The 21,096-nt window shown below is 39.3% G+C and overlaps 1 protein-coding gene across 5 annotated transcripts in view; it reads right to left on the bottom strand.

Moving 5' to 3' along the window:
* The window catches only part of SGIP1 (SH3GL interacting endocytic adaptor 1), a 211,969-nt gene that overhangs the window by 44,468 nt on the left and 146,405 nt on the right, over positions 1-21,096 (bottom strand). For 4 of the 5 annotated variants that reach the window (XM_068540058.1, XM_068540060.1, XM_068540057.1 and 1 more), the window contains 4 exons: positions 20,845-20,919; positions 11,246-11,373; positions 10,144-10,270; positions 4,209-4,268 (listed from right to left, as the gene is read on the bottom strand). In XM_068540058.1, the coding sequence (XP_068396159.1) occupies positions 4,209-4,268; positions 10,144-10,270; positions 11,246-11,373; positions 20,845-20,919 (390 nt within the window). Of the gene's footprint in view, positions 1-4,208; positions 4,269-10,143; positions 10,271-11,245; positions 11,374-18,211; positions 18,704-20,844; positions 20,920-21,096 lie in introns of all 5 variants that reach the window. The other variant, XM_068540062.1, reaches the window with a different exon arrangement.

Here is a 21,096-nt window from a genome sequence, read left to right as displayed (position 1 = left end):
GACTTATGTTAGCTGAATCTGAATTGCTTCATCAGTGAGTTGTGCAGATGAAATGAGATAGTAGATGAAATGTACTTTTCGCACAGTAAGAACTCAGGTGTTATTATTATTCATTACTTTTATTACCTCAGGTCCTCTTATTTATTTATTTTCACCCCAATATGTTCCATTCTCCTTCCCTATTTTATTTTTTTTTCTGTAGAACTTACACTGTAAATTTTACTTGTTTATCTTTTTATTTTCGATTCTCCACATTAAAATGTAAGCTCCATGGTGACAGGGAATGTTTCCTGTTTTGTTCCCTACAGGGGAGTGCCTAGGACAGTGCTGGCACACAGTAGTACTCAATAAATATTTGTTGAATGAAAGAATCATTGTATAGGAGTATAGGAAGGGGGACACATGGTTAGTTCTGAAATAGCCAAAATGACACTTGTCAGTAGGGACCATTTCCAAGATGTGGCCAGAGGTGTGGGTTAATGAGTGGAGGGAAAGTTTATTGGAACTGAAGAAGTCAAGAGGCCCTGGAGCGAGGGTGTTGGGTGGATCATCCGCATCGAATCTATGACACAAAATGAAGCTAGGGAGTGAGGTGGAGAAGAGGGTGAAAAGGGGCTGCCAGCATCCCTAAGCCTATAGATGAATGCAGAGGAATGCTCTGTAGTCAGTGGCGGACAGCCGTAAGTAAAAGGTAGAATGAGCAGACGGGTGCTTTTCACTATGGGGAGTGGGTGTTGGAAGTAGCAATGGGGAGTTGGGAGAACTCGTAGTCCCATGACATAGGGCCCACAGAAGACTGAGGAACTTTCCATGGAGAGAGCTAGAGGAGAAGAGATGGCCCCTGGAGAGAGCTGGGATGCAGTTAAGGAAACAGGTGGGTGAGTCTGGCAGAGAGCCTGGGAATGCAGAGAAGGGTGTTGCTAAGGACATGACATTCCCAAAGGTTGGTGGGAGTGAGACTAGTAAACGGGAGCACGGAGCTGTCTCGAGAGGAGAGTGCAAGTGGCTGTATGCACAGAGGAGAGGTGACACTCAAGAATGTATGGTTGTAGGTCGTCTTTTTTTCCATTACCAGATACAAGATGATTTTGTAGTTAAATAAGTTAAACAAAGAGAGGGACAGCACATTTCTGGAAACATCTTGATGTTCGAACGCTCTACAGAATTATTCAAATATCTAACATCTTCTGCTTGTTATGGAAATATCTTTCCCTTCCTTCCATCTCAGAAGAATACTTGATAGTTTCAGTTGGATATACTCCTTGATGAATGAATTCAAACAGTTACCACCTTTCGTAACCTTCATCATTTTTTTTCAGCTCAACTTAAATAGGTTAAAATTTCAGTGAATTTTTAAAAAATGAAATTGTTTATAAAGGTAAACCACTAAGACAAGCTTTGGAACTCTTGTGAGTTAGAACTATCATCTAATGCTTTTCTATCTCTCTTGTTAAGTTAAATTTGGAGGTGTGAAGCATCTCAAGTTATCTCCAAATAAGTTCATAAGGCAATGTTCATTAGTGAGTTGGTTGATTGGTCAGTGACTCAACACTCACTGGGTAACCACAATGCCTAGAGCACGGTAAGAACAAAGCAATGGATAAGACAGGCTAAGGTTTTGAACATGATAGAAACACTATTTAGATGCCAACAAATAATAATTTCAAAGCTATTTAGAACAAGTGAATATTTTGAGCTGGGAATCTTTCTTCCTCTTCTGCATTCCCTGAATAAAGACTTGAAGATAATGATAATTAACATTAATAATAACAAATGTGGGTAAAGCCAGAGTGCCCTAGAAGAATATACTAAAAGTGCTGCTCAATAAAACATGTTGAATGACAGTCTTTTGGGAGTTTAAAATTTGGGTAGGGGCACTATTCTCAAGGCAATTTAACATGTCACTGTTTCTATGCCATTTTATCATCACAGCAGAAAATTTAAAAATCATTCCAGGTTGCACGAGCTAAAACTACCTGAGACTAATGTACATAAATGATGAAAACAAACTTTTCCATTCTTAAAACGTAGCCATCCTTGTGTCATTTTTAGTTCTGGGGGTAAGGTGTCATTTTTAGTTTCTCTTAAGTCTTCTCTTGAAGTTCATTGTAACGTATTTTCATCTGCATGAGCGTTTCTTGATGAGAAGACTAGGGACACATTTATGAAACGGCTGCTCCTATAGTCCCTTAAGAAGCCTTGCCTATACTTTCCAGCCTTGAGCAAAGTCCAAGATGAAGCTAACACAGAACTAGAGATTCCAATTAATTTCTATTCAACCTCTTTCTTGTATGACTTCTCTTGGCTCAAATTGAGATGCTTAAGGAATTTGGATCTTACTAATTAAAATGGCAATGTTACCAACTTTAGATACCCCAAAATCTACTAACAAATATTTTTTTTTCCTAAAAAGAAAAAAAGGGGTTCACATTGTTATTCCATATGTTTATTAATACTTATATTTGATTGATGATGTGGATTTTAAAAACAAACAAACCAACAACCAAAAGTTCTCTTTAGATTGGTATCTTCAGAAAAAGTCTACCTCTCTCTGTTTAAAGAAATCCAAACCAAAACACAAGCAAACCAACCAACAGATACTCTAAAGCCAAAACAAACCACACCAACAAAAAATTATGTAATATATTTTTTGGAGCCCCAGATGTTACTTGAAGGTTGCCGGTAGCCTATGGCTTAATTTCCTGGTTAAAGCAGGGTACACTACAACTTCTACTGTGGCCAGACTGAACCAGAGAAAGGGCTTTTATGTGTGCAGGTATTGGCTGTAAGTCAGGATCACCAACCTATTCAACCGTAGCTTCTGCTTTGAGATGTGTTGATCAGTAAAAAGACACCTGGGCACCTTTTAATTCCATCTGATTCGAAGAGAAAGTTTAGCCGGTCATAAGTTTGTGGATTTTGCATCTTGGTTATCACAAAATTAATGGCCCGAGGCAGTGAAGGTTTCCGACATCATGTGGAAAATATGCATCTTCCCCTAAAGACTGCCTATTCACCTGTTCTCTGCCTGACCCAGGACAGACATCAAGTATTTGGGAAGCTTTAAATCAGACAATATTTCCTGCTGCTACTCAAGCTACTCCAAGCTAAGGACTTCCATCTCTGGGACCCATCTTGCAAGGAAAAGTCACTGTTAGGAGAAAAAAGCCACACCACAAAAACTACTTCAAAATCTGTATCAGTCATTCTGATTTTTTACAATTGTGCTAAAACACACACTTAAGTTAAGAAAGTTCTTTTTGTTGTCATGAAATACAAAACGTTCAATATTTAGGTTCAATTCTAGAGTAGAATATTTTTTGGCCAACTTTTTATCCCAAGATAAACTTAGCTATTTAAAATCGTAGAAAGCAGAGGCTTGAGTGATAAATATGTGTAAGATAGTCCATTAATTAAGTTGAACTACTTAATTTTTCCTATACAATAGTTTAAACAGGCCATTTTATCAAATGCCTGGCTTGTTAAAATGATTTAGAATTTAAATATAAAACAGAAGAATGCTAATCCTTAATACAGAATATAACAAATTATCCAACATTGAGGTTAGATATCTGACATTGTATTTATGTATATTTTCTTTCATCTTCTAAAATGGCAAGTCCAGTGGTAGCTGTCCATTTTACTCGTCATTCCAGTTTCAATTTCCATTTCAGAAGATGCAAATAGAACTTACTAAAATACTTTTTTTTCTTTTCCTCACTTTTCCGACCTCCCATGCAGCATTCCTTGTCATAAGAATATTTACATATTTACATTTTACAATAATGGATGTTGTATCTGAAATATTAATTATCCAAAGCAAAGTTAAATGCCAATTCCAACCAAAAATGTCCTTATATTTGTTGCATTGCATTTGCAAAAGAGTTAGGAAAGAGCCCTGGTTGACAGAGTTAAGTTCCTTGCCCAAAAAAGGTGTTTGTTTTTTTTCAATTTAACACAGTTAATTAAGTAACCAATATTAACTGCAAATTAGCTTTAATTTTTTAATATGAAAAAATCGAAGATCCCATACAAACCAAATTCATAGAATATTATCGTTAGTATTTAATATTTTTGAAGTAGCCATAGCATTTTTATATAGAAAGTGAGAGCAGGTCTTTTGAAGAGAACTGGGATTTAAAAATGCGAATGGGGGAAAAGCATGAGGGGAGGATAAATTAGAATCTGGTATGCTATGTACTACTTACCTTCAAAAGTCAAATAAAACTTTCCTCTGTCAAACCAAACGAGGGAAGGCTGTTCATTCTCTGTATGGCCAGGAGTTGAAGCGGGATGGGAAAGGTTAAGGAGAGGGAGAGAGAAGGACATAGTATGAGTTACAGAGCAGGTCATTAATCTCACTAGGGGGGGAGGGCAGAGGCACTGCATGCCATTAGCATGCAGGAAAAAGGGAGGGCTGGCAATCTATTATTATTATTATTTTGTTTTCAGTTCGGGAAACAGAAAGCAAAAGCAAAGCTATGGAGGCCTAAAGGGATGGGCACGTGTTGCTGATAGCTTGGTACTCGGTGCTGGTGCGCATGGAGAAGAAGTCTTCCTGGCCATGCAGGGGCGTCAGCATATTTTAACTGCACTAGTTTGGCTAAACTGTCATTCAGCAGTTGCTGTATTTATTTCATCTTCAATGTCATCCCCTTCTATGTTTTCAAAAAGATAAACTCGGAGTTATAGGTTATATAAAACTTAGCTGAGGTTTTCAATGACAACAGCATTGCATATCAATTGAAAGTTCGTGGAAGATGTCATATATCTTCCATCCCCTCCCCTGGAATCACCTTAGGCATCCAGACACAAAACACCCTTTACCTACGTACCAAAGAAAAGACAAGATTACTAACGGTGCTCTACTATATTTTTAATTAAAAAGCCGTCACTGGACACGTAATTCTGAGCAGTTAAATTATTCCTCCTTTCGTAAATTCACAAAGCAATTGCATCTCACCTTTTTTGAACCTTTTCACTGAGAAACTGTCATGCAACCTGCTGCTTTATAAAATGTTCACTTAAAAAACATTTCAGTGGCATGAGTTCCACGATGAACAGTAAATAGATGGTGCATCTGATCGGCATTGGACACTCATGAGGTGAGGAGCATGTCCATGAAGTTTAGCATTCAGATGGCATAATGGCTTGGATTTTTAAAGTCTAGCTATCTAGAGATCACTCGGCTAGCACCATACCTGCAGGCGTTTCACAGCGCCTTTCAAACGAGGGCAGTTTGTCATAAAAAACATCATCTTCTGACACTACGAACCAAAGAAATATAAAGGAATGGAAAACAAAAACACAAATACAAATCTCAAATGAAATCAAGCAACACACTTCACTGATCGAAACACAGGAATGATTTTAATGGAAAAAGGAAACAAAACCTAAGACACTGAGATGATGGAAAGAGTATAAAAAAGCGATGTGCTTATTGCATGATGAGCCTAGGAGAAGAAATGGAAATCTAAAAAATGCCAGATTTTAGCATCTGTGAATTCACTGAAGTCAGCTCCATGGAAGAAATCACACCCCCACATTTTCAGGGAGTTGTTAAAAGCACTATCATTAATAATTGACTCGTGCAGGTGTATTTCACTCAGACACAATTCTCAAGTGGCTGGACATATATCCATCAACAGAACCTCCGGGCAGAGCGCTGACAACTCAATGGGATCACCCAGCATGCACCTTCCTCCCCATGGGGAAAGAGAAAGCTTTTAATGAGACCATAAAAATGCAACAGTATGAATCTGAGGTCCCTGAATGAAGTATCCCATTTCAACTTCATCAATATCCAAATTCAATTTGCCTTGCACCTGTACTTGGTAGTTATGGATTGTTAATTTTGAACAGCATTATTGTAATTCCATCTTTGGCTATGGTATCAGGCATGGCCAAATGTCTTTGTAAACTGGTCACAACAGTTGCTCTGAATCCCAACCGTTCTGGATCTCTGTACATGGTCTCCCTCCTCACCAACAAACAAATGTAGACAATTGAAGTTTTATTCTATGTGATTTAGATCAATCAATGCCACACGTCTGAAGGGTATTATTGTAACTTTAATAGAAAATTGAATAAATTCTGTACAAAGACTGGTAAGGGAGAATCTTCCCTAGAACGTAGAGAAGTAAGATAAGGAAATGGATGAGGGTAGTAAAATTATTTCAAAAACTATGCTTCTTGGAAAATATTCTACTAGCTTGCCTCCTTAGACTTAGTGAATAAGGCAGGGAAACTATTTCTTTGTCAATTCTTAAGGCTCTAGGATAGCACCTGTCAATCAGTTTTTAATATACATGTGGCTTCCTTGGTGGCTAGAATAAGCGAATGCAACTCCTATAATATCTGTAGGAGAGGAACAAGAACTGGCCCTAAGAAGGATACCCCATAATATCTCCAGAAAATAGGACACAAAAAAGTTACATTGGCAGTAACTGAATGTAACAGTGCCTTTTCATACCTGTTAGTGGGGAATGGTGGAGAATATTCCTTTCTTTTGAAGAACTAATTTTCTGTTTACAATCTCCTTAAAATGAGGAGCCTCCAATACTGCCATCTGTTCTTTGAGCAGAAGTTACAAAAGAATGGTTCATAAGGGTTGAACAGCATGGCTATCATTTTTTATTGTGGTTGTGGACATTGAGCGCTTAGAAGAAAACATACTAAATAAATCAGAGAACTTAAAAAATGAGTGGTTGCATAGCTCTGTGCTTAATTTAAATAAGGGCAACACTCAAATCAAGTACAGAAGAAAAATTTCCTTAAGAACTAACCATGGAAATTGCCTCAGATTGATCTGAGATGGGGAAGTCAGTACTGGAGGCAGGGCTTTTCCAAAAAAATAAATAAATAAAAGGCAGAAGGAAAAAAATACTAAAGTGTGAGAATTTAAACTTGGGCTCAAGAATATCCACCTCCAAAGGTCTTTCTTTTTGTTCAGAATAATTGATGTTAATACAGATATATTTTTTAGAAAGCTTATCTAAGTCAGAATTGCCACCCAGCTTACAGAGACAAAGACTTGGAGGAAATATTTTAAGTTTTAATTGCTACGGTTAATATTCCTGTACTGAATACAAATCACTTTTGCTCAAAGATCTACACCAAAGGAAGCTTCAAAGTCCATCTGATGCTTCCTTTGGTGCCCATAAATGATTACCTTTCATTCATTACAGATTCCTGGGATGTTAAAGATGTAATTTAAAAATGCATAATGAACAGTGAAGGAATATAATTCATAGTGAATTTAACAATGAAGAAAAATTGTCTTCATGGTGGTCTTTTTGCATTGGGGTACCAAAGGAAGGTTTTGCAAACATCGAAAAAAAGGACTGTCACCGATAGAAATAAGAAACAAATAATAAATTGGATATATACAATTAGAGATAACTCCCTGTTTATCTCTATCTCTAAATGTCTAGGAATTTGTTTCTTACAATAGAATAACTTTAAACACTTTCTTTATTCACATAATATTAACATGATTCTTCCCCCCAAATCAAATAGTGAAGGTCCTGTGAGCTTTGTTCAGTACAAAAGGAGTTTATTGTATTTCATTGATTCTACTATGTGTACTTTTTAACCTCTCTGGAATTGGGATGGGTCTTAAAATCAATACGATAAGAAAGTATCGCACCTTACCTCAACTGGCAGCTTTCTCCGCCCTTTCTCAGTCACATAGAAAATAATAGTGCATCTTCTAATTGAAGGTAACTTAAATTCAGTGACATACAGTTGCAAAGGGACTCTTCATTATTTGAATGTGACAATGCACAGAAAGTCCTGTTTTCAGTTGTGGCATCAGATTTACTACTTTATAATCACAGGTCTCATGAAAAAGATTTTACGCCCAAAGTCTGGCAGGAGCGAAGTCTTATTTGAATTGTTGTGTAGGAAGATCAGACATGCTCTTAAAAATTTAATCCTTGAATTATATTAAACTTTGTAATAAGCAAGTACAAATAATAAGTATCCAGTTTCTGCCACACATGTCCCAATTTTGGTACAAGTGTCACAGGAAACGTCAGAAAAGTATCTTGGTGGAGGGAGGGAAATATTGAGTCATCGATGTCAGGAATTTGCTGCTGAAATTCTATCTCCCCCAAGCCATCTGATTACATTAAGTTGATGTTCCAAGGCAGTCATGAACAGTCAGCACCTTAGTGCTGAACAGCCAAAGCACATCCTCTCCAAAAAGAGATAAACAACGCTACACAGGGTGCTGCTGGGCGGTCATTGACAATGTATTTACTTCAGAGAGAAACGGCTGTCAGGTGACCCACAGCAGCAGGAAATAAAGAACAAGAGAGTGAGGAAGATGAAAACCAAACAAAAATAACAGACCCAAACAGATAAAATCAGAATGCTCCTCAGCAATGAAGCAATGTGACCAGCCTCTCAGGTGGCTTTTTTCTCTTCTTAGCCCCTCTGTGGTTCATCTTAAAAGAATGCATACTAGCTGTGTTAAGAATCAGAGTCACTGGCCAGGATTTGAGATTTCTGCAGCAGGGAGCATGAGAACACATGGTACAAAACATGGCCACAGGTCAAATGCTCTGTGTGTGCAATTTTCTCTATGAATCTCAATGAGTTGAAGGAATAGGTTAGATGGTCATCTGAGGTCACTTGAGGTCTGCTTTCTGAGTGACAGTTTATTATCCTTACTTTCCTCTCTGAACCACCAGGAAAATCACAGAGAGTGAGTGGAACAAATGACTTTGAGGAAAAAACAACAGAAGAACAACAGAGCAGGAGTGGGGGAAATGGCTGTAGCAATCAAGAGTATTAAAGACAGTTCAAAAATAAGGTTGGAAGTTACAGAAAAAACAAAACAAAACAGCAACAACAACAAAACCCAGAGAGAAACTAGCTAATAGGCATCTACAATTAGGGAGCCCTGAGTTGCCCCAGCTGATGATGCAGATAAAGAATAGACATGGTTACATAAATGATGTTAAATATCTGTCTGTTAACGAATCAGATGAAATTGGATAGCTGGCTATATTTTCACCAAATTTGAAGAATTCTTTGGGGCTGATCTGATTAAAAATGTAGAGCACATGATATGGTCGAAATTCTCTTTGGAGGCCTAAGAGGCACACCTTAACTTATTTCCCTGGGAAAAGAGGGATTTCTTCTCCAGAAGAGCTTCAGGCTTTGATCAAATTACTCCTCACATGGGCAACTCTGTAGTGTGCTCTTTTTTGGCAAGTAGCAGCAGGAATTTATTTAGCTTTGGTTAATGATTCTCCCAAGCAATGCAGCATGAGCCAGCTGGTTTATAATATGGGAGACTTGGAGGGCATTCAGACAGTAAAGGAAGACAATGGGAAAAAATGGAATGGGAAAGCCCAGGTCAGAGATACCATGCGAACATGAGAGAGGCAGCAGGAGCTATGGAAGGTGGGTAAAGAGGTGTAGACATAGACCGGCCTTGGGAAGAGGGAAGACGCAGGCAAGAAGAGGCATTTAAACCTGGGAAAACCATCCAGCTGAGCAGCCATTCTCAACTCTTCACTTTCATCACACCATAAGGAAAGAGGCACAAAGGCATTTACTGAAAATGCCAGCAATGACTTATTTCTTGGGGAAAATTGACCGCACATCACTGAAAAGCACTACAAAAAATGTCGAAAAGTTTTCTCACGTCCCACAGTGCCCATGTTTATACCATCTGTCAACATAAGGAGAACCAAAGTGATGAAGAAATGAAAGCTTCAAGAAAATAAAAGTTCTAAATTTTGTGATTTCTGATGGGTTACACGGTTGGAATTTTAAAAAAAACATTCCCCCCTCAATGGAGACTATTTTCATTATAAGAAATAATATCTAAATTATAGGATCTTATTTGACTATTTCTTCTTTACTTTTATGAATAGCTCTGCATGGAAATAGCATAAGAGAATTCCTGCAAAACACAGGTGTTCACATTCTTTTATTTGCTTATTTGCTTACTTAAAGCACTTTGCCTTCTTTGCTGAGAAGGTGCTTTTAAAAGAAGAGTCAGATGATAGTAGCAAAACACACAGCAAAACAATTTTGATCAGAAACATAGGGCGTTAGGGTTTTCAGATCATAAATAATAGCCAGTCAAAACCACAAACAGATTAGAAGAGAGGAGATCATTTTTACCAACTGTCGGGGTGGTAGCTGCACTCAAGGAATTGGTGGACGATATTGAAGAAGTGCTCTCAGCCCGGGCTAGGGGTGCTATCGGAGGAGGGCTGGAAGAATGGATGGGAGGGCTGAAAGGTCGGGGCTGCAGGGAGAAGAAAAGAAATGGAAAGTTAGATTCACAGGTCTGCCCTCCATATTTTTAGCGTCTCCTGGCCCCAGATATGACAACTCGGGTTCTTAAAAGAGAACAGGTGGCACCATTTTTACACTGAAATTGATTATATCTGTACAGGAGCTTGTGGATGGAGCTAGAGGAACCATCAATCATGATGCGCTACACTCAACAGGAACATCACATTTAGAGAAGCTGAGGTCTGGGGTGTGGTCGGTGATGTTTCAGGAGGATGGCCTCTTATGCCCCCAGGGACTAAGCAAGTACCATAATGTGAGAGCTTATACCCATTGAACGATATTTGAATACAGAATACTGTCCTGTGCTAGCTAAACCAGATCTCAGGGACATCACCAGTCTGTGACTCCTGTGTGCAGATACCAAAGACATTTACCTCTGCCAGAAGTCTCTTAATTGTTCACACAGAACGTTTCCCACCCCTCAGCCTTAAAACATGATGCAGGAAACGTCCAGAAACAACTCATTGGGTCATACCGCCCTCCTTTATATTCACATAGTGTGCCTACCACCAGTAACTTCTCTGTAGACTGGGGACAGAAATCAGGACTTGCCCTCCCTTGGAATCTTCCAAAATCAGATAAATATGGTCAAAGGAAACACCTCCCGTTCTGAAGGATTTAGCACAATTGAGCATTATTATCTTAATTTTCATCAAACTCACTGTAGAAGAACTAAGGGCCCCAGGATCCTATTGCTACTATTTTCGACCTTGGCTTGAAAGATGGTAGAGATTTGAGGGCAACTGAAATGGACATTCTGATGGCAGTGACTGTCTTTCAGATGTCACCTGTCAGGGCCATTTGTTCAAGCACTGTAAGTAAGACTTAGACCTGAAGTTGAGATGACCCGCGTTCAGGCACTTGGACTCCTGTTTGTCATTCCCACTGGATGTTTCTGAGCAGGCCAGGGCAGAAGGGGACATACCACATCTCCGACTCCAGGCTTCCCTGGAGGTAGCTTTGGCCGAGACGGAGGCCGGGGAGGAGGTGGAGGTGGGGTCGTGGTGCTGCAAGGAACCAAGGGGGTGCCTGGCCGAGCAGGGGATGATGCACCTGAAAAACAAGCTGGTGTTAAAAATGACTAGGCACGCAGGTGGCCAGAAGTGCTGTCATTGCTGGATCCCGCCTTCCCCATTCCCCGACACAGTGTCAATCACAGCCATTTGTTTCACCTCAGCAGTTAGTACAGTCAACTCTGTAGCACATGGGGTTTAGGTTTTTTTTTTTTTTTTTTTTTTTCAATAAAGAAAAAAAATCACTCAGTTGAACTATGGTTGATGGCAGAAGCTGAAGCTCGTTGCCTTTTGTTGTCATGTGACACCCAGTGAAAGGTAAATCCTTTTATTACTCCCTGTGACAGAAAATATATTCTTAAGGCTCTTTTGGCTGGGTGGGTGGGTATCCTTCATTTTGACCATGGTACACACCAAACTTATGATAAATTCTCTTGATTTTTGCATATTCAGAATTTATTTATGTCCAAGATGAAAATGGAGGTTAGAACTTGAAAAAAAAAGATTTTTCACGTTATATGTATATATACATATATATAAATATGTGTATATGTATATAAATATTTATATATATAAAACACAGAAGAGAAGTATCCTTCTTACTGTGCTTCAAGATATGAGTGCTAACTTCGCAAGCATAAGCAAACACTTGATGGTAAGCAAAGGACAAAATATAAGAAAGTAAATTAGATGTTACGTGCACACTTTGTGTGTAGAATCTTAACAGAAACACATTGAATTTAGAGGATTTTATTTTTCAAAGGAGGCTGCGTAGGAATCTGTCTGTGTAGAGGTTGCCTGTAATGATTTTTGTGATGATTTTTAAAAGAGCCTCTTGGATTTACTTTTCTGGCTGTCAATGACAAGCATGTGAAACACAGAGGACACACAGAGGTTGGCATGCACGCTGTTGAGCACACCAGAGAGGTCTCCAGACTCAGGGGTCTGCCTGTCTTCAGTCATCTGTCCGGGATACATGGGTAAACTACTTGGCTAACAACCTTAAGAAAGTCAAATCAATATTCCAAACTGTTCTTGTTCAGTCAGAGAAGTTCCAACTACTCCTGAGGTATTTTTCACTTTGCTTGGAAGCATAGGTATCAAATCACTCCAAGAAAAGTCTAAGAAATTGTGACCCAGGAAAATATCTGTCCCCACCTAGCCTCCCCTCCAACATGCCACAAAACTCTGTTCTCTGGAGAATCCTAGACCAGCACCTCCATGTCCAGATTTTCAGATTCTCAAGGAGCTTTGGAGTTGAGCAGCAAAACCCATCACCTCAGCATCTGCTCCCATCTTAGGCGTGCCCTGGAGGTGAAAATCTTGCTCCTTTGTTTAAACAATTTGAAATGTTGAGTGCGGTGTGTTTCTCTGTGTTGTTTATTCTAAGTGTAGTTTCATTGGTGCGAAATCCTACTAATTATTACCACCCATCCCTACCGATACCTCCTCTCCACCACTACCAACTTTTTATTGTCTACTCACTTTTTATTTTATTGGGCCAGTATCTATGCTAGGCATTTTACATGCATTATCTTATTTTATCCCCACAAAAAGTTTTGGAGGAAGGTACTTCTACTATCTCAGTGGAAAGTAAAGCTCAGAGATATTCAGTAACTTGCTCAAGGTCACGTAGCTCAAATGGTCAATGTAACTACAAAGCCTGAGCTTTTAAATACAGTGTCTTGTAGCTTTAGGTGGACCTTAGCCCCATATTTTGCACAAAGGTCTTCTTTTTGCATGGACAGACTGCATACTTTTCTCTCAATATAAATACTCTTAGACTTTGGCTAACCTTCTCTGAATAAAAGAATAAGGTATATTTTGACAGGTCCCACTACAAAGTTTTCTTTATACCCAGGATGTTTTCAGAAAACAGAAGTGACAGCAAAGAGATGGGAAATAAATCTTTACACAGCAAAGTCTTTGTCAGGAAGTTTTATGGAACTTTTTTGAGGGTTCTATTTTGCTGGAAAACCATGCTATAGGAGTGGGTCAAAATGTCTATCCATGGGTCTATTTCCAAGAAATAGTCTTCTGAGTCAATCTCAGGAAAAGGTCAGCTGCTTATCCTTTACTTACAAGTTCTAGAAGGGAAATTTAAAAATCCAGTTTCAGTAATACTTGGAAAACCAGTAAGGAGTTGTCATCGAGGCATTGTGGAATATTGAAAAAACTGATGAAAAGTCGGATGACCTGAGTTCTGGCCCTGCCCACCTCTTATCAGCTGTGGGATCTTGACTTCTCTGAGCCTCAACTTCCTGTTTTAAAAAATAAGACATGTTTCTACTTTGCAAAGGGGTTGTAACAATTGGAATGGAAAATGCTTATTAAAGTATTTACTAAACTATAAAATACTACACAAATGAAAGGCAGTTGATGTTGATGATGGTAAAGGTTGTTTTTTGATACAGGTACAACTAAAAGCAAGGAAAAAAGTGCCTAGTTAACTGGTTTCCTTTTCCTTTCGGGGCACTTTTTCTTTACTGTTTTACTCACTTTTTCTTTACTGAATTGATTTCATTGATTCATTGTGCAGTTAGAAGACACCAAGGGAGTGTTTAAGAAGCAAAACCTGCTTGACAGAACCCACACATTCAGCAGAGAGCAGTCAGGGCCTAAGGAGTATTTCACAACTGTACTAAGGCTTCACACGATTTTGTGAGATTACACAATTATTTTGTATTGCAAGAATATAGAGGGTTATTATTTGTACATCTCTATCCTCATTCTTCTATCTTCAATTATACTTTCATTTTCCCTTCAAGCAGTGTTTACTCCCAAGAACAATGCTGGAAAATAACTGGACAACATTGTTTAACTTTAAAAATCACATGTACATCATTTGAGTTTTGTGAGTTCAAAAAAGTTGGCAACCATTGACGTGCTCTCAATCCATCTGCCACTCTCAACCTGGAGTTCCATCATAGCTTTGGTATGAGAACCGCATAAGGATGACTTCAACTTTCATCTTTCTTTTCGTGTGTGTGCTCGTGGGTGGGGGAGGGGAGTGGGGGGGGGGAGAAGTGGTAAATCGAATCCAACAGACCTGAGGTCAGACAGATACTGGCTTTGCTATTTATTGCTTTGTAACGGTGGCAAGTCCTATCTTTCAGTGTCCGTTTCCTTATCTGTAAAATGAGGCTAATACATCACAATGTTGTGGAGGAGAATCAAATGAATTAAAATATATGCACTTCGAAATATGTAAAGAATCAGTCTTTCCCAACTTGTGTTCCTTAGGACACAATTATACCATTGCTTTGAAGAAAGTATTAAATATATGTGGGAATGGTTTCACACTGAGTTTCTTTTTTGGTGACCAGCACATTAAAAGCCCTAAAACAATACTGTCCAACAGAGCTTTCTGCAATGATGAAAATGTTCTGGAACAAGTGTTGTCCAATAAGATAGCCATTAGCCACATGTGACCACTGAGCACTGAATTGTGCCTACTGCATCTAAATAACTGAGTTTTAATTTTAATTAATTACCATTAAGATTAAAATAGCCCCATGTGCCTAGTGGCTTCCATATTGGACATGTAGTTAGGAAATATATTTGTTTAATTCAACCCCAGGTAGCTCAAAGTTATTTGCTTATGGGGGGTTGTATGTGTGTGTCTGTTTGTGTTTAACATGCTTTAATATTGCTTTAGTTTCCCCAGTCGGGAAATGTTGCACTGAACGTTCTATCTTTATGGACACCTCTCTTTCCCTGGCCTCCAAACTTGCTGCAGGCCAAGAAAACACTTTCCCTGTTCCATCCCCTGGGCACACACAGCCCACATAGGAGAAGACATAGCCTTTGCCAAGAATCAGTGTCTGCGTTCCAATAAACCAATGTGCTGGCCAAACTATGTATTTTAAACTTTTGCCATAAGGAAATTAAAGTTCTTGGAGCAAATTCTTAACTTCCAACTTTTTCAATAGCAGGTAACTCTTCTGATTCTCGAGGCCTGAGTACTGTCTAAACTTGGTCAGTGGCAGTCATCTCGGTGTGAATGAAATTTTTAAAGTAGGCATAATGGTATCTAATTAAATATAGTTTGAGATATACAAGAAGAGTTATTCCCATCAGGTTAAGTTTTAAGAAGCAGGTAGTGATAAGCATTACGAATCTTTAAAACATGAGGCCGTATCCTATTGTTTTAATCCTAAATTTACATTTCTGCCAGTCTGTGTATATTTCATCAATAAAATATTAACGAGCAAATAAACTGGGACTTAATTAAGGAGATAATGGTGCACAGTTTTACTTATTCATGAGCTTCATTGGCCCAGTTCAGTCTTCTACTTAGAAATTCAATCCTTTAATACCAGCAAAGTATAGTTTTTTTCCAGCTCAGTTATTAAGAATTGATAGTCTTTACTGGTAACATTTTAAAGTAATTTTAAATAAGAATATGGAAACTAAACATTTAAACAACAAAACTCCCAAGGATTCTAGAAAGAAAGGTAGAGCTTCTCTTGTCACTCATTAGCTCAGTGGTCAATTCAATCAAACAAGCATCTCCCAGAGCCTTGTGGAAGGTGCTGGAGGAGCTGGGTGAGTAACAAAGCTCCCCTCCCCCGACCAAAGGTGTTTACTTTGAGGAGAGCATAGTGGCCGGGCCACTGGAGAGAAGGCATTATTCCTTGAAAAGTTCTTTCGGAAGACTCAGAGTCTGGCCCAGGAAAGAGAGTCCCATCCAAGGCAATGGAAACATGCCCCTCTTTGACAGAGGACAACCAGCTTCTTTGGGGTTGAGGTCTGAACTGAAGGTTTTACCTAGGGGCCCTTTATTATCTTTGCAGTTAAGTAAGACCCCCAAAGACCTAAAAAAGCAATAGAGGGTGGAAGTGAGGCTCTAACCCTCCAGAATTATAGAAAGGAACACAGCGGTGTAGGTTTGGAAAGAAGACTTTTGGTGATCTTGATGACACTGTGCAGTACAGGTGTGTGTCAGTCTCAAATAAGTTTGGGATATTTTGTCACTAAACCTTACAAGAATGCCTGGAGGGCATAGTGGTTGAGAACACAGGCTTGAGATCAGAGAGACCCGAGGATGAATCCCAAGTCTACCACCTGCAGCTGTGTAAACTTGGGCAAATTACTAAACATCCAAGAGCCTTGGTTTTTCTATCTGTAAAATGGGGGAAATAAGAGTATTCACCTCATGGGGTTGTTGTAAGGATGAAATGATGTGCATAAAGTTCTTGGCATGAAGCCAGGACAAGAAACTATAGCTGTTGCCCTTATTGGCAAAATAATGGCTCTCAGAGGTCCTATAGTAAAGAAGCCTGCCGATTTTGTTTTAACATAGTTTCGCAAACTTAAATTTTAGTACTGCATTCTTTTCCCTTTCTGGTGGAGGAAGGGCACACCTAATGATATAAAACACTGATTTTGTGTGCAGTACAGGTGACTCTCCAGTCCTCTCCTTGATCGGCTTGGATGCTCTCACTTTAAAGCACAGAGCAGTTTGCAAACCAGAGCAAGCACTGAAAGATACTCCATTGAAAGCGGAAGCATTGATGACTATTAGAATAGAGACAAACGCCTTTCCTTTCTGTCTCTTACTAGATCTAAATAACTTAAACTTGGTCGCCTCTTTCAAAGCAAATAAAAAACAAATAGTCCTTGACACCCCTGCAAAGGAACCTAAACCAAACCCACAGGAACAGTTGGGAAGGCACTGGAGGATCTTGTCAGACAAACATGAGCACCAGTGGAATGAATAATACAGAAGATGCATTAGAAAAACCTTGGTCTTTCTTGGATATGCTTGGTAGTTCCCATCCTTTCATAATTAGAGAGCACAAAATGAAGCTTCGAATAAGGGAAACCAAAAAATCAGATTCAATGTCAACATGTGCATTTAGAATCCCAAAATGTACATTTCTGATAAACTGCTCCATCACCTGTCACTATACTTAGAGTTGACCTCATAGGCTGGTGAGCATGTCAAATGATGACATCAGAGAGCAGTTTGTTTCAGTGGCAGCTTGATTAGGCTGGGGGTGCAATAAGGCAGCCTCTTTTTTGCTGTCCTCTAAAATCTCCTTTTCAAACCTTACTTCTTTTTCTCTGAAGTCATTAGAGGAGTCAACATAGTTCTCCCACAATAAGGAAAATAAACGAAAAAAAGTAGAAGAAAACGCATTGATCTACAAAAATCAGGACTCCTGAAAAAAATACAAACATAGATTTATAAGCTTATAAGTTGAATAATGTCTGAGGATCCAATGTATAATATGGTGACTATAGTTGATAACACTGTATTGAATGACCGAAATTTGCTAAGAGAGTAGAACTTAAATTTCTCACTAAAAAAAAAAAAAGGTAACTATGTGAGGTGATGGACTGTGTTAATTAACTTGGTGGGCGGAATCCTTCACAGTGTGTGTGGATATCAAATCATCAAATTGTACACTTTAAATATCCTACAATTTTGTCAGTTATATCTCAGTAAAGCGGAAAAAAAAAAAAACGAATAAAAACCAGACAAACTAGGGCTCTCGTGGAGGCATCTGATGAGGAAATCAGACATTTAACATGAAACTCATTTGCTGTGAAATCTGTCTTTCTAGAACTCTTCCTGAATTCTAAACAATGACATCGCAGCTTTCTTTAAAAAATATACGCCTTATCTGCAGGGTGGAAGGCAGGGCACTCCTAAGGGCTGCGAGTGCAGGGCAGGACACATCCACAGACTTGCATTATGACCGTGAGCATTCAATGGACTAGGACATGCCACAGGGCACAGGACACCCACACCAAAGGAGGGACGGCTGAAGCTCTAAAGCCAGCTGCCAGGCGGGAAGAAGGCGTTGCTCACACTGCAGTAGCCACGGCCATTCCCGGTCACACGAAGCACACTCAAACATAAGACATACCGCTGGTGGTCCCCGTACCACTGCCCGAGCCAGGTCCGGGGGACGAAACCACAGTCCTGTAGGTGGGTGGTGGGGGGGCAGGCGGAGTTGCTCTCTGCCCCAGCCCCAAATCTTTAGGAGATGAGATTGTTTCTAAGTAATCATCTTTAATGAAGGCCTGCTCAGCGACTTTCTTCTGGACTTCTTCTAAGTTGAGTGGCGATGGTACATTGCGAGGAGGACTCAGAGGTCCTGGGGGGCCAGGAGGGCCCGGGGGGCCCGGAGGCGGGGATTCAGCTGGGTTGTCTGAGGCAGCTGGTGGGGACACCACCTTTTCCCTTGGAGTCAACTCTGGAGTAACACGTTCCGGGGATGTATCAGAAAAATGGACCCACTTTTCTTCGGCATTAACAGCAACAGACTTGGGGGACAACACAGGGCCAAAAATGCTGTCCAAGTCATTGATTGATGGTAGTTTTTCAATTTTGACCTCTGTGGCTGACTGGTCATTTCCTGTGGTTAAAGTAGTTGATTTTAAAATTTAATTGACTTTGTTAAAATTATTTGTATGGGCAGTGGGAGGGGTGAGGCAAAGCCTGGTAAATAGATTGTCTTGTGAGGTGCCTAGGTGGGCATATTTCACAATGGAAAATCTTGATTGGAGTTGAAGGGGAGGGAAGAGCTCCCTGCGTCTACAATATGAGTATCGCCTTTTTTGCTATTATTTACCCTTGTGTGGGGTGACCCGAGTTGGCTACTTCTACCATCATCGAAAGCACTTGAGCACGTGACTGCCCTCCAAGGCTGCTCACAGGCATGCAAAGTGTGGTCATTCTGAGAAGGCAGTGTTAGGTTCACAGAAGTGTACAAGCTCTGGAACTGGAAATTCCAAAAGGGAGGTCCCTTTGGAAAATCTGGCCTACTGAAATACAGAGGACACAACCGAAAAAGAACTGATAGCTGGAAATCACCCTCATTTGATAAAGATTGTCTACTCTGGCATATTAAATGAAAATGTTTCGTGAAATTAATGACAATATCTGTTAGTTAAAAAAAATTATCACATCATAATTAGTTGTATATCCTCCACCTTGAACACACCAGAAACACAGCACAAAGATTATTTAAAGAGATATCCCCACATGAATATTTACAAACATACACACTCCACACACCACACACACATAGGATGATGAGAATACATTTACTACTCATTAGAACTGTTACATACATACCTGTTTAATAGGGAAGAAAATTATAAAAACATCTTTATAATTTCTTTTCTCAAGTCTAACCTGTTAACATCAAAGGCATAACTGATATCTATCTATCTGAAGTCCCAAAACAAAAAAGTCTGTTTTGCTTAAATATTAGCATTAGCTATTCTTTTTAATTCTTATCAGTAATAAGAGAAAAAATTAAAACTACCTTCTACAGCTTGGCAGGAAATACTTGATACCAATTGAAATGTGAAGAAGTGTACCTTTTACTAACCGAGGTTATTCAAATTAGAAATTGTTACCTAAATAATTGCAAGGCGTGAGCAGAAGCCACTTTACCTTTAAATAACCTAGCTATAAGAGCCGGCTTAGTATTTCCATATTTCACATTTGAAAAGAGTTAACCTTCAAGGTTCCAAGGCTACAGATAAATGGGATAGCAGTTTGCATGGGCCACAATATTTATAATTTTGTTGCTGGTAGATTTATTTATCTCTAACACATTCATGGGAATCCAAGGGGCCAAAATGATTTGAACTTGCAAACACCTTTACCTGTGACACTCTGGATGACTCTCTGTTGGGTCTGAATCAATGTAAATTTCATAAATGACTATGTCTTGCATTTGCTCTTGTTGATAAATACCCCACTCTGCAGCTATCAAACTCACCAGGCTGCATAAATAGCTAAGGATGAAGCTGCAATAGAATTCCAAAGGTGGTGAAGAACTGCATTCTAAGGACCCAGGCACATAAAATAACTACTACTGCTTTTGACTTGCTAGTCCAGTAAGACTAGGTAGATTATAAACTGTAGGAATACATAGTATTGATTTTAATAGATGGCAAAGATGTGCCTTAGAAATTATCTGTCTAAAGGCATGCCACAGTTCCTTGCCATATTTCATCATCCTGACACATCTCTTTGCCGTGGGATAATAAATACTTTAATAACTACTGGGAAAAATTCCCACCACCCAAGCTTACCTGTATGCTGCATATCCCGGGAACCGTTTTATTATCATTGTGGACGACACAGTTTTAATTCTAGAAAAAAACTTATTGGTTCTTGGAACAATACAAATTATGCCTTTTAATTTGTAAACCATTACAGTGAGATCCAATGAAGTCAGATGTCAATTGAACAATGACTTTTGATATTGAGTTTGTTTTCTTCCATCTCACAAGTAAATGTGGCCTTTGTTCAACAACATTATACAGAGAAAAAATGAGTTGGGAAAGTGAACCCTTTTGTGAAACCTGGGAGTGATACTTTAAAAGAAGTCTACATAGTGAAATGTAATGGCAATAAAACTAAACGCAAACAGTTTCATGTTTAGTCTAGCCTATAGCTTCCAACACATCAAGAGCATGTTGAGGTACGGGGCCACTGCTGATTGCCACGTCATCCCAGAACAGAAAAAATAGAGCTTACCTGGTCCAGTTGTTAAGGGGGAGCCTGTTCGGGGTGGGGTGGCTGGTACGTGTTTTGGAGGCAGTGGTGGAGGTGCTGCCAGGAGATAAGAAGCCAAGCATTGCTGATCACAGTCTCCCTAAGTTACACAGTATTCCCTAGGTAGGCAGGATTGGGGCTTTCGCTCATACTTCTGCTATTGGAAAAGGAATAGCCATTAACAATCCATCTTCTTTAAAGTTCAAAGCTAAGGGATTGAAGCAGGACTCATTC

This window comes from Eschrichtius robustus, chromosome 3 (assembly GCF_028021215.1).
Source record: "Eschrichtius robustus isolate mEscRob2 chromosome 3, mEscRob2.pri, whole genome shotgun sequence".
Classification (NCBI taxonomy): Eukaryota; Metazoa; Chordata; class Mammalia; order Artiodactyla; family Eschrichtiidae; genus Eschrichtius; species Eschrichtius robustus.
This window is presented reverse-complemented; position numbering and strand designations above follow the sequence as displayed.